The 14,296-nt window shown below is 41.5% G+C and overlaps 2 protein-coding genes across 2 annotated transcripts in view; one reads left to right on the forward strand and one right to left on the reverse strand.

The window, feature by feature from the left end:
* The window catches only part of ACSL5 (acyl-CoA synthetase long chain family member 5), a 34,057-nt gene extending 32,992 nt beyond the window's left edge, over nucleotides 1–1,065 (reverse strand). The window contains exon 1 of the mRNA XM_053389210.1: nucleotides 931–1,065. The gene's annotated coding sequence lies outside the window, so the exon portion shown is untranslated. The remainder of the gene's footprint in view (nucleotides 1–930) is intronic.
* A 4,128-nt stretch (nucleotides 1,066–5,193) lies between these two features.
* The window catches only part of LOC128413386 (guanylate cyclase 2G-like), a 35,422-nt gene continuing 26,319 nt past the window's right edge, over nucleotides 5,194–14,296 (forward strand). Inside the window, exons 1-4 of the mRNA XM_053387426.1 lie at nucleotides 5,194–5,463; nucleotides 8,424–8,772; nucleotides 11,750–11,859; nucleotides 12,454–12,639. Coding sequence (XP_053243401.1) covers nucleotides 5,206–5,463; nucleotides 8,424–8,772; nucleotides 11,750–11,859; nucleotides 12,454–12,639 — 903 coding nt within the window. The 5' untranslated portion in view covers nucleotides 5,194–5,205. The remainder of the gene's footprint in view (nucleotides 5,464–8,423; nucleotides 8,773–11,749; nucleotides 11,860–12,453; nucleotides 12,640–14,296) is intronic.

The raw sequence follows: 14,296 nt of genomic DNA on the forward strand, positions 1-14,296 counted from the left end.
TTCGTTGCCTGTGATCCTCACAGCTTTTCCAGACTGACACTCGTATGCATCACTACCTTTATGTCAATAATGCTGTGCAAGAGAGTCAGAAGGATAGGGCAAAAAGTGAAGAATGTACCATGTCCAATGTTACCTGAAGCTTACAACATCAGCGCAGCACATGAGAGGAGAATCAAAGAGTTGGTAAAGTGATATATGACAGAATTTTCCAGTTTAACCAATTGTATATATGACCTTCAATTTGTATAACATTCTTAACTGGTACCATTTAACGCTGTACAAAGAGAAAGCTGTGTATGATCTGTATTTTGATCTATATCTGTAATTGCCATATGTAGCTTCAGTTCTGTAATAATAATAATAATAATAATAATAATAATAATAATAATAATACTAACAACAACAGTCACTGAATGGTACAAGTGGAACAACTCTTCCTCTCGCGCTCAAGAAAAGGACACAGTGAGTTTTCAAAAAAGGAATTAATTACCGTCGAGATTGGCTCCCAAAGCAGATATAAACCACTGATCATTCAAATGAATAATTCCAGGGGGGATTCATACAGGAAATGAGAGGCAGACAGTCTCATGGCATCTTCAAAACTAATAGAGTTGTTGTACCCTCTGAGAAGTCTTTAAGAAACTTATGTCATGATACAGAAATGAAATTTTGGGTTCAGTGCGGTCTAGAATCAGGTTTTTCATTTATGATTGCAGACTTATTTGTTAGATCACCTGCTCGTCATCAGATTGCTTTGTATTCACCCGACACGAACTATTTTTATTATTATTTAGATATACCAATTCTTAATCCGCTACCAGTGTTTAACAGCTATCGGCTATTTTGTTTCCCCATAATCTTTAAACAGCAAAAACTAGCTATTTAGCATCACTGGATGTTGACTGGGAGAGAGTTAATTTCAATGCTTACCTTCTTCCTGTTGATCAACCACAAAAGTGAGAGAAAGCTTTCTCCCCCACAAGCCTCACACTGAAGTTTAGCACATGCTCCTCTCACAAGTAGTTCCTGGAGCTAATCTGCTTCAGTCATCCATGCTCAGAGGGCTCTAATAAAGCAACAGCATTGCAGTCTGCAATCTTTGAACAGACCTTGTGGCAGGTTCAAGGGTGGGGCTTGACGTGATCAAACAGATGGAATAATTTGAGCTGGTGAAAAATGCCTGTTTAGCAAAAGGCTAAGCAGTTAATGTTTACACAATAGCTCTACAAATTTGTAGGGTGTCTAAAGTTGAAAAACCAGCACTGGCTTTCACCAGCGGCTCATCAGAGCACCTAAAGCAGAAGTACGTAACCCAGCATGCTTTTACTGGTGAATTTTGAATCTTTCTCATCAGAAAGCGGGGAAAGTTGTGTGAGAAAAGCCTCACCCAAAATATGTAGCAATGGTTGTACGCTGTTGCAATATGCTCCGATCAATGCATATTGATCGTACCTCCAATATTCTGGGGAAGGATGAGTGCCATGGTGATGTGAATGAAAGATGTAATTGCACATGAAGATTAACTTTTTGAAATATGGCAATCCTAGGCAGTAGGTACTTGCAGCTGGTTTCACCCTCAAGGCACCATTCTGTGACCAGTTTTGGCTGGTGGACCATAAGGGTCTGGTGAACAAAAAAGTCTATTCTGCAAGGCGGAAGACTGCCCAATCCTGATTTAAGGCCATAGAACAACGAACAGGTTAAAAGGGGCCTCAATGTAACAGCAAGAGGATAATTCTATAAATGAAACCATCTCATACCCAAAAAACCTCTTTGACAAGCCAGACTGTCTAAAATAATAATCATTCAGTGTTAGGTTTAGGTGGGCCTTTTGAGGGTAGCAGGGATTCGCCAATGTTGCTACAACAACCAAAAATGTCCAGCTCCTTATGGATGCCCAGCATATTTTAATTATGTAACTGGGATAGCTCAATCAGTACAGCATGAGATTCTTAATCTCAAGGTTGCGAGTTCAAGGCCCATGTAGGCCAAAAGATTCCTGAATTGCAGTGGGGTTGGACTTAGATGACTTTCATGGTCCCTTCCAACTCTACAGTTGTATGATGTACGTATGAAAATGGTCTTTTCCTGCAGCATAGAGCAATCCTAAACATATTTACTGACAGCCCTCTTATTAGTATTAGTTTCTCATTAACATGTAGACAAGTTGAGCAAGTCTGTTCAGTCACCTTGTTATCTCTTCAGTCCCACCATAAAAGCCAGCAAACAGATGCTGAGCATACAGAATTCTACCAACACGATGGCAAAACTTAAGTGAGTTACGCAAGGATGGCCCCTTTCCTCCTGGTTCTGTTTCATTCATTGATAGCAGTACAATACCAGGGGAAGGAGTCACTGAGCCTTGTGAGACAGTTCATTGCTGATACAGTATATTACAGAATTCACCAGATATATTACTACTGAACATTTGTGTGTATGCGTACACACAATGTGCCCCACATAAGTTATCTCAGCAATCTTTAAATATTCCCTTGAAAGTAGGTCAATATTATTTCAGTTGGAGTGTCTATGTGTGTTATGGTTGAGGGGTGGTATAAAGGTTCCTTCATTAATCAACTGCTGGGGCAAGATTTCAGCTGGGATTTCCTAGCTGTTACCTTATCATCATTATGCTCCTATTAGTTTGATCTAAGCTATTTATACAATGCCTTCCATCGGAATTTTGCAAAGCAGTTTATATAAAAGAATTAAACTAATAAGCTTCCACTAAAATATATATACAATAAAGCTCCACAGATAAACTACAAGCAAAAGCAAAGGCACAAAACCTTTTTCGAAAGGTAGATCTAGATCACCAAATTCAAGTTTATCATTGGCTATTATTCATGATCAGTATCAGAAGCTGCTTCCGGAACATTTACTGTGGCTGCATACAAGATTTTTGCAGCACCCACACATTTTTGCTATTTAGTCCAGATTTACACTTTTGAAGAAAAATCCTATAATTAAAAACAAAACACCTGTTGCCAGTGTCTAAATTGTGATATCTCAATGACCTGTTTGCAACATTAACCCCCAACCCCAATCTGGAAGCAAAGAAATATCTGTTGCTAGGAAAAATAATCAGGAAAGTGTTAGTGCAGACTTCCTCAACCTCAGCCCTTCAGATGTTTTTTGAGACTACAATTCCCATCATCCCTGACTACTAGTCCTGCTAGCTAGGGATCATGGGAGTTGTAGGCCAAAAACATCTGAAGGGCCGAGGTTGAGGAAGCCTGTGCTAGTGTCTTCATGCCCTGCTTGTGGGCTTCTCAGACTGTAATTTCCCAGTGTTTCATACTACTGCTGCTTACCCAGGAGGAAGGGGCAGGGGGGAGCTTGCTGCTGGTGCAGTGGCAGACACAATCCGACACCATACTCGCACCACACCAAGTTTGGCTCCTCCCACCCCTTTCAGAAACCATCTGCAACATGCAGCACTGGGAAGTCAGGTCAGCAGTGCGTCCCTGTCTGCACTACCAATCAGAGGCAACTGGTGGGTTTCTGGTCAGATCAATCAGGGCTTTCCCTACATTTTTATGTTCTTAACACTCCAGCCCTCAGAACAGGGTAGCTCTTGAGTAGCCCTGTGGTGGCAGTTTGGAGAAGAAAGGCCACCTCACCGGGAGCTATGTGCTGGGAAGCTCATGAGTTGCTCTGACTTATCTTTCTCGTCCCCTCAGGACAAAATGGTCCTCAGGTAGCCCTTTGGTGGCAGTCAGGGAACGTGGCCCTCAAGCTAAAAACATGTCCCCACCTATGCTTGGAAAGCATGTGTAAGGTAGTGTCAGCAACAGGAAGTGACAAGTGTTCCCTAAGAGATTTTAAATATCAGAGACTCAAGAGGAATTAAAGTGGAATCCAAGCATCTGCTTTAGTGGACTTGGACTTTAGGACTATTCATTGATTAAAAAAACTGGATCAAAGGGAAGAAATATCGGACATGTAACAGTCAGACACAAAAAGTTTAAAGATCATTCGGAAGGCTTCTAAGTCAGCATATTGTTATCACCAGTAAAAGGCAATAAAAATGTAGCATTCCTCCCCGCCCCCAGCAAAGCAGCTTAGAAACTTTGTCACAAGTGCCCACCAAATACCGAACCTTTCTGTGGATAATTAAATGATCCTAATCACACGTATTTCAAAATGAGCTTACATATACAAAATTTACACACTTGAGAGGGCTTATAATTTCTGAGGTCCACCAATTGCAAAATAGCAGCAGCAGTTTTTGTTGTTGTTTTTTAAAGTGGGTTCTCCCAGCCTCCACAGAACCACCACCAAGCTCACCATTCAGGGACTGTAGCAATGAGAACAATATTCTATGGATGCTACAACACATTCACGAGCTGCACTGAGTTCAGACTAAGCTGCAGTGCAGAAGTGTCATATTTAAACCCCAAATGTTCTGTTAACACCAAGGTTGCAGGTTCAATCCCCATAAGGGAGAACTGCATATTCCTGCATTGCAGGGGGTTGGACTAGATGATCCTTAGGATCCCTTGCAACTCTATGATTTTATGATTCTATGAACATCCAGTAAGCTGTAGGGTACTGTTTTCCATTATCTGGATCACTCATGACGGGCAACCTCATAGAGGTTTGCACTCAACTCTTCTTTAAGCCACAAGGGACATTATTATTTGCAAGCACATAATTGCATCCTTCTAGATTGTACTTGCCATAACAACAGAGCACAAATAATACCTGACACTTCGCCAGATCCTGAAATTTTGTAAACAAGGTGTTCCGTAAATACTCATTTTACAGAAAGGAGTACACACACCAACATTTCCCTTGGATGTTTCCTGTCGGCTCAGTTAATTTAAGCAGAGTTTAGCAAAGTCAGCAGCAACGACAAAAATACCTCTTCAAAAGTTTTAAACTGACCTTTTGACATAGCAAGATTGGAGATAGTGCTGCAAGGAAGCTGTTTTGGTGATCAAGGATTCTGTTAATTAGAACTGTTGATGACATGTCATGCTACAGGCAGAGGTGTTGATATAATCATTTCAAGCAGCAGTATAAGTAACACAGAGAAAAGGACGACATAAGGTTTGCAAATTGGAGAGCAGCTTAGTATTTGGTTCAGTGATGCGGTGGCACATGAGCAAATGCCCACAGAATTTCTTCCACATTTACTATGGTTCAGTGATCTCATTTGCTACTGCAGTCTATTCCGCTAACACCGCTAGTGATCTTGGAATGCCCAAGCTTGTAATAGCCTTTCAGGCTCCTTGGAATATCTCCCATCCCCTGAGTGGCCAAAGGTTAAGCTCCGCTGTCGAGATTGCCATCGATAAGGTCAATGCAGATCCATCTTACCTAGGCAATTACAGCTTGGAGTTTATTTATGCCGACTCTGGGTGTGAAGCAAAGAAGTCTCTGCATGCTTTCATCAACCAGTTTCAAAAAGAACACATTTCTGCCTTGTTTGGACCAGTTTGCTCAGAGGCAGCAGAGGTTGAGTATGAATTCATCCTGCTTTTTCTCTTTTGTTAATTGTAATAGACAATATTTGTTATCGTGTGCAGCCAACCAGGACACAGCCACACCATGCATTTAAAGCACATTCAATGCTCATTTAAAGTGTAAGGCTTCCCCCAGAGCATTCTGGGAACTGTATTTTGTTAACGGTTCTCAGAATTGTAGCTCTGTGATGAGTAAGCTATAGTTCCAGGGTTCCTTTGGGGAAAGCCATGTGTGTTATATGTGTGTTAAATGTACTTTAAATGCATCCAATCAGGCTTTACGTTCCTCTCTTCTCCCCTGCAGATCTCGCTGCACCCCTAAAATCTTCACTGGAGTGTCTCCCAACCTTTCAGGGCAGATTTTGAGGATGTATACAGAGCTGTGAGGTGTGGGGGGCAGGGAAGAAAAGAAGGTGATTTCCTGTTGTGTGAGCAGATATTTATTCCACTTGTGCATAGTCCTGTTTACAAACTTCTCTCACCTTTCTAGAATAGCCTGTAGGTTGTATTTAAAGACTGGAGTTCACTAATCTATTTTATCTAAAAGAGGTGCTCTCCTATGCAGTTGTGGAACTGCTGAGGCCACAGCCAAGATATTGCGGGTGGGAGGCTGTGTGCCTTTACTGTATTTTAGGACACAGTTTGATTATATCTCAGACCTAGCTTAATTTCTAGTCTTTCCATTAGTTCTACGTACTTAGTGCCTGTAAACAATTAAAATGGGGCTCTGCACTCAGTGTGTCTGCAAAAAAAAAATCACAAAACATTTGTTGTTTTTAAAAAGCAAGGTGACTGATAATATCGCTATAATAATTGCTTGTTTGTCTCTTTGAAATATCGTTGGCTCTACACACCGATGGATTAAATCTGTCACGGCACCTGGTTGTTATGCACATGGTTGTTATGCAAGCAGTGGTTTTTGCAATCTTGATTTTGATGGGAACCTAACCTTGGCAACTTAAAAAGGAAATTAACAAACATTATGTGCCACTTAAGCAATCATAAAACCTCAACAAAACCCCCAAAACATTAAGCTTCTCAATAAAAGACAATTAAAATGGGCATTTAAAAATATTCACGATGAATTAGAATGAACAATTAACTAAAAACATGTAATTTCTATTTGTCTGGATAGGCTTGCCTGAACATAAAAGTTTTATGTGGCTTCCAAAATGAGTGCAGCAAAAGTGATGATTATAGGAGGGTACTTGCAAACTGTGGGTGCTGCCACACAAAGTGGTTGTGGGCTTTTGATCTATTTTTGTCCCCAGCTAAGGACAATCCCAGTCAGGGCTTCACCATGAGCATATCCTCCGACATTTCTGGCACTGAAATAGGGATGCTCCGTTTTTGGTCCCGAGCTCTCGGGCCTGTATCCCATCTTTCCACCAGGTGGTGCACAAACAAGCTAACAGCTGGAAAAGAAACTGGAATCCTGGAGGAGGAGGAGAAGGAATGGGCTTGCTTGAATTCTCTACAGCAGAGGTGGAGAAAGTGTGGTTCTCCATACATAACCAGATCACAGCTTTCAACATCCCCAACTCCTAGCCATGCTGACTGGAGCTGATGATAGTAGATGGGGAGTTCCAAAGAGAAAAAAAGAGCCCTAGTATTAGGCTGGGGAGGGGAGATGCTGCAGCTGGGACAGCAAAGCTTTTCTCTGCAACCTTAGTCTGTTTTACTATGCTCCAGCTCATACCCACCAACATTCCTCCAATGAAAATAGGGGTGTCCTATTCAATAATAATAATTTTACTATTTATATCCCACCCATCGGCCTGGATTGCCTCAGCCACTCCGGGAGGCTTCCAACATATATAAAAGCATAATAAAACATTAAGCATTTTAAAAAACCCTTCCCTATACAGGGCTGCCTCCAGATGGCTTGGGGGGGGGGGTCAGATAACTCCATACCCTCCAACATTTCTCTGATGAAAATAGGGTTGTCCTAAGGAAAAGCAGGACATATCAAATCAGAAACTGGGACTGCTTCTGTAAATCTGGGACTGTCCCTGAAAAACAGAGACACTTGGAGGGTCTGTGTTAAATGTGCAACCATTTGTACATATTATTAGAGCTCATGGAGATCTTTAAATTAGAGCCTGCCTATGACAAAAGGCACAACCTGCATTCATTTCAGATGGGCTTGGAAGCAAACAAAACATAGAGTGCTTTGGGGCATGATGGATATGCATGAATAAAGACAGCACAACTCAATTGGGATTTAAATATCCATGCATATATTCTAGTAAATGGTTCACAGTGTTCTCGATAACTGGTCTCACAATTAATTTGGGAGAAATATTGGTGTTAGTATCTCACCACCCAATCAAACCCAATGCTGAGTTTAGCTCGTGTTTATTTATGCATTAATATATATCAACTTCACACCTAATTATGTTATGTTTTGTTATTCTCTTCTTTTCTGTATCTACTTAAAGCTCCTTTGTTTAGACAAGTTTATCCTGACATGTGGATGTGGACATGTTTGAATCTCTTTTTCGTTTGCCACTGACTTTGTATTTAAATGTTTTAAATTACTTTTTTATTGATAATTTTAATATTTCTTGTAAACCAGAAGTTGTTGTTTTGTTTTGTTTTTACAATCAAGTGGTATATAAGTTCTGTTCAGTAAATAAATACACTGAAATCCTATTGCATTGAAATCCTATACACTGAAACCCTATTGTCATTACTTATGGGCACTATTATTGCAGGCAGTGAAATAGAGAAAAATGATTAACAGCTGGTTTTTGTATTTCCAGAAATGGGAAATCAGGCATTGAGTGTTTCAGTTTCACATCCCCCAAAGGCCTTGATGCAATCTGAAACCTATACAGCACCTAAAAGATCTTCATTTGAACAATGCTAAGAGTGACAGTCAACCAAGTTTACTTATTGCCTCTTGAATGTTACTATTAAATCCAGTTCTTTTTATTATTCTCCACCTAGGTAACTGGTTTGCTAGCTTCTCAGTGGAACATCCCCATGTTTGGGTTTGTTGGCCATACAGCCAAGCTGGAAGATTCCTTTGTTTATGACACTTATATCAATCTTGTCACCCCTCTGCAAATGATCGGGGAAGTCCTTTATAAAACTCTCCAGTATTTTGGGTGGAGGTACGTTGGCCTCTTCGGAAGCTCAAGTGATGTTTTCACTTGGGCTGAAACAGAGGAGTTGTGGGCTTCTGTAGAAAATCAACTCAAAAGCAACATCACCATCACTGCTAAGGTGAGATACAACACAAAAGATCAAAGCCTCCATCAAGACAAGCTCAACTATATAGCATCAGTTGCCAGAAGTAAGTTTTTTGTTTCGTTTTTCATGACAGGTTTCTGAGCTCTGGAGGTAAAGTGATAATTCTCCATGTGAGTTCATAAGTCTCTCAGCACCATTGTAAGATGAACTCTGTACATGAAGGATGGTGACCAAAACACTTTATTTGGAACAAACTCAAACCAACATTGGACATGACAAAAGCCCAGCAGAAATCTATGTCCTCAGCTGCCTCAGGGCCTGGTACTTAAAGTGCCATACCCTAGTGAACTGAAACACACATAAAACATGGACTGGACTTACAAAAGGCATTTTACTTCCCAATCCATTTCCCATGGCTTGGTGAACTGTATCTGGCCCATGATCCACTGGTTACCCACCTCTTACTTAAATAACTTTTTCAAATAGAAGAGTGTCCTCTGCAAAACATGACACACTGCCACTCAACTTATCAGAAATTGAAGCTCATTGCAGTTCTTTCTTCTCCCAATATGCTGCCTGTATGTACCTTTGAGCAGCTCCAACAAGTGGTGCCTTCCCAGTAGATATGCTCTCCAGGGTGCTGTCCAACCAAAGATGCCTTGCTGCCATATGTGCTGTCCACTGGTACTGTGGGCATCAGTGTAGAGAAAACTGTATTAAACCTGTGTGATTACCTGTCCCTCATCTCTCTGGTGCTCCTGGCTCCTGTGTTCAATAAGGTGTCACACTTTAACTTCTTCTGGGAATTGACATTGCATTCCAAGGGTTGCCATACTTCGAAAAGTGAAAATCTGGAACAAAAAGAATTGCGTTTTTGAGCTACTTCTGAGGAATATCGACAAAAACAATACTGCCAACATGGGGTGCCATACATCCAGCTTTTCCTGGACATTTCACCAATTTCCACCCAGTCACTGCTTGCAACTCAGTATTCCGGATATGTCCAAGGAATTCTGGATGTATGGCAACGCTATATTCGCCTGAAGACGCTCACATTGCATTAAGCCTGAAGTCCTGTTTAAATATGGTCGCGGTGTTTGGGAATTCTTACCGTAGACAAAAAGCAAGGAAGAGGTGGAATGGTAAAAGTTTATAAAATTCCACAGGATGCAGTGATGGCCACCAATTTGCATGGCTTTAGAGAAGGAACTGAACAAATTAATGGAAGATAAGTCTACTATAGGCTACTCACCATGATGGGTTTGCTGTGCCTCCTTATTTGGTTGCTAGTAAACACAGGAAGGAAGAGTGCTCTTGTGTTCAGGTCCCTCCTAAGGGTTTTCCATGTGGCTGGCCACTGTGAGAACAGGGTGTCGGACTAGATGGCTCAGTGGCCTGATCCAGCAGGCTCTTATGTTCTTATGCCACATAGGTTTAAGTCATGTGACCACTTGCAGGATTTGAGCTGATGGAAGATCCGATTTGAGGGGCAATTTGGCCTCATTATTTGGGTTTATGCCTATTGACTCATATTATACATATTGCCCAGATATGCCCTAAGGAAATGTTGCATGCATACATGGAAGCCCAGGACGCATGCCTGGCAGGCAGAGCAGAAAGGCAAGATATAGGGAAAAGGTAGATATTACTAACAAGATTGTGGTTTTTTTTAGGGACTGACCCAGCAGGAATTTTTTATCCTATGTGAAAATTCTTATGGGATTCTCTGTGTAAAACTATTTCAATTAAGAAACTCTTTAAATGAGCAGAACTAAGGGCATGATGAAAGATTTTCCCGAGGTTATTTATTTATTAAAATTGGTATACCACCCTTCATCTGAAGATCAAAAATGAGAACACAAAATACATAATGAAAAACAAACCATACCCAAACACATTTAAAAGGCCACAGGTCGTTTAATCAGCCAAAGGCCTGGTTATAGAGAAATGTTTTTGCCTCATGCCTCAAGATACGTAATGAAGCCACCAGATGAGTCTCCCTGAAGAGAGCACTTCACAATTATATATTACCGGATTATATATTGCTAAACCTTTGTAATGTTCACAACTCTCACCTTTCCATAACATTCTGTTTCACAGGCAAGGAAGGAGTGGAGGTGTCTAAGTCTGGGTGTGTAAGTCACATGGCTACACAAGGCAAAGAGCTCTACTTAATGCCCACTTGTAACAAGAACTATTTATACAATACTTAGTATAAATGGAGGCAGCATTCTCATACTTTTTTCTTTTTTAAAGTACCAATAACAACTGAAGTTGGGAATACTTCTTTGCTTAAGGAGTATTCATATGCACAGCTTCTGGTTACATTCAGGTGCTCTTGTCATGCACTTAATGCACAGGGACTTCCAGAGACCAAATAAGTGAATTTTCTCTCTCTCTTTCTGAAATATGATACACTTCTCTGGACTGCAGCACTTTAATCTTTTGTTCTGTGCGCTGATTTCAATGGGATAGTCATTTGTGTACCTGAGGGCCTGGGGGTTTATTAAATGATTTGGGTGATTAGGAAATGATCTAAAGTTACGCAAAGCATGATCTAAAGTTGCATTGGTTTTAAATACCCAAGATATTTTGTATTGCTTCATAGTGATGCACCCCGAATTACACACAATCAATCAGTAATTTACCAATACCCTTACAACAACTTTGTTCACCACATTATCCAATGTGCATTTATCAAGACATTGTTTTTGCTTTCTTTCCCTTTTGAGTTTTATACCACTGAGTTTGCTGTTGTACCAACTATTTAGTTAGGATTGCCATATTTCAAAAAGTAAAAACCAGGACAAACCCTAAAGTTGCTTTTTTATAAAAAAAACCAACAACTCCAAAACCGCCAAAAAATCTTGATTTTCGATTGACTTGCCTAAGATCCAGGACAAAGCGCTACATTTTGGAAATTCCCCCCAGACGTCATTTCTGCCTTTGAAATCCTGGTAATGTAAGGGAAAATCCAGACATATGGCAGCTCTAATTTTGTTGCTGCTACTGGCTCAGTTGGTGGGTACACTTGACTTTTTAGATGCGCTGGGAACTGATCTGTACTATTTCTTTTGCAGTTATTGTTTTAATCTGCAGTTCTTTGGATGCAAGATCTATTTTGTTAGAGGCCAAGAAACTAGGTATGACAAATGGACCATACGTGTTCTTTGTGCTGCAGCAGTTTGAGGTCAGTAAATAGCTACAATGTGGTGAGTATTTCTTCATTACCTTGCTAAAGGCATGGTTTTAAGGATTACTGTCCTCAGACTTACAATCTAAAAAGACATGACACAACAGGGAAATGGATTGTGAGGCAAGGGGGGGGGGAGCAAACTCAGGTTTAAGTCCTCAGTTACAAGTTGTATGGATGGTAGGTCAGAAAAGCAATGGGTATCTCCAAATCTAGCATGCTGTAGTATGTAGAATTCTGGACTATGGGTTGGATTCAAATTTTGCAATATCTATCGCCTTAGACACTATCTCTCATCTAACCTACCTTGCACACTTCGTGAAGATAAAATCAAGCATCTATTGTGCTCTATACCAGTGTGGTGTAGTGGTTAAGAGTGGTAGACTCGTAATCTGGTGAACCGGGTTCGCATCTCCACTCCTCCACATGCAGCTGCTGGGTGACCTTGGGCCAGTCACACTTCTCTGAAGTCTCTCAGCCCCACTCACCTCACAAAGTGTTTGTTGTATTCATATTACTAAGCATTATGGGAATGGGGTAAACTGCCTATTTATTACAAACAGTGCTGTCAATCACTCTTTTGTCTTCTAGGACAATTTTTTGAAAGAGACTTGGAGTAATGGGAACAGCAGCATCCCAGATGCCTATCAGCCTGTGCTGCTCATAGCTCTCAGATCTTACAGAGAATACAAGACCTATTCTGATTTTGTGAAGGAGGTCCACAGCAAGCTGAAGGAGAAGCAGCTTTCAGACAGTTTCTTTTCTTCACACGGAGAGGTCATATTCACAGCCACAACTTAGATACAGTAGTACCTCAGGTTTCATAAGCTTCAGGTTACAGACTCCGCTAACCAAGAAATAGTGCTTCAGGTTAAGAACTTTGTTTCAGGATGAGAACGGAAATCATGCTCTGGCGGATCGGAAGCAGCAGGAGGCCCCATTAGCTAAAGTGGTACTTCAGGTTAAGAACAGTTTCAGGTTAAGAACGGACCTCCGGAACAAATTAAGTACTTAACCTAAGGTACCACTGTACTTGTTCCAAGGAGGCATAACAAAAAACCAAGAGGAAACCAGTGCCTAACTTAGAAAGGGCACTGTGATGCCACACGAAAAAAGGGCCAAATATCTCAAATTTTCTAAAGGCAGACATCAAAACATTTCTTGAGAGATTTTCTTCACTCTAAAGCCATGTTGATTAGTTTTAGGAGCTGAGGCTTTCAACTCATTTACTAACATGTGTAGTCTCATTTGACCTGCAACCAGACCCGTGCAGAGCTTTTCTGAGGTGCAAGGCAGGAGTCTTGGTAGAATAAAATTATAAACTCACACAAGAAAGTAGCCAATCCCTTGCAGTCCCCCCCCCCCCCGGCAGCTTAGCCCTCCAAGGCCTGGGGCAAGTGTACCCAGCTGCCCCCTGCCACACTCTCCATGGGCCTGCCTGCAACCATATCAGATAACACATACCTTCCAAGTGTCCTGATTTTCCAGAGACAGTCCTGGAATGATGAAAGCTATCCCGGCTTCTGATTTGATCCCAGAATGTTCCTATTTTCTCTGCCAGTGCCAGCACCACTGTTATGTACTGAGTTGAATAGGATCCAAACTGCAGCAGTCTGATTGGTCCTAGAACAATAGGATCCAAAAGGCAGCAGTCTGATTGGTCCTAGAACAATAGGATTCAGAATGCAGCAGTCTGATTGGTCCTAGAACAATGCAGCAGTATGATTGGTTGGCAGGAACCACCCAATCATGCTCCAGATAGAAGTGAATCCACAACCTGATTGGCTTACTGTAGAATTCCGGAATTAGCCAATCATGTGCAGCCCATTGTGTAAATAATGTATATAAAGCAGATGCTTTGAGGGGACATTCATTCATTCCTCCTCACCACTATGAGCTGAATAAAGAGCATGAAATCACTTTGCGACTCTGAGTATATTTCAACCACTGAGCTCAGGGAGGAGGATGAGCCACCACTTGTTCTGAGCAGAGTCGGCAGTGACAGTTGTGACTGCGAGCGGATATCCCAGTGCCCCTCTGTGGCCTCTCTATGGCCGCCACAGCCAGCCTCCTCCCTTGGGCAGCTCACAGCGACTGCTGGAGTGTGGGCGAGGAGAAGAGGCTGCCACTGCCCAGCCCTGTATAAGTTGCAATTTCAGCTGTATAGTGGTACCTCGGTTTATGAACTTAATCAGTTCCGGAAGTCCGTTCTTAAACCAAAACTGTTCTTAAACCGAGGCGCGCTTTCCCTAATGGGGTCTCCCACCGCCAGTGTCCTTCCACCATTCGGATTCCATTCTTAGACTGAGGTAAAGTTCTCAAACCAAGACACTATTTCCGGTTTTGCAGAGTTTGTAAACCGAATCGTTCTTAAACCGGACTGTTCTCAAACCGAGGTATCACTGTATTTGGGGGAACCACTTGAAGCATCCCT

The sequence above is a fragment of the Podarcis raffonei genome, chromosome 5, assembly GCF_027172205.1.
Source record: "Podarcis raffonei isolate rPodRaf1 chromosome 5, rPodRaf1.pri, whole genome shotgun sequence".
NCBI classification, from domain to species: Eukaryota; Metazoa; Chordata; class Lepidosauria; order Squamata; family Lacertidae; genus Podarcis; species Podarcis raffonei.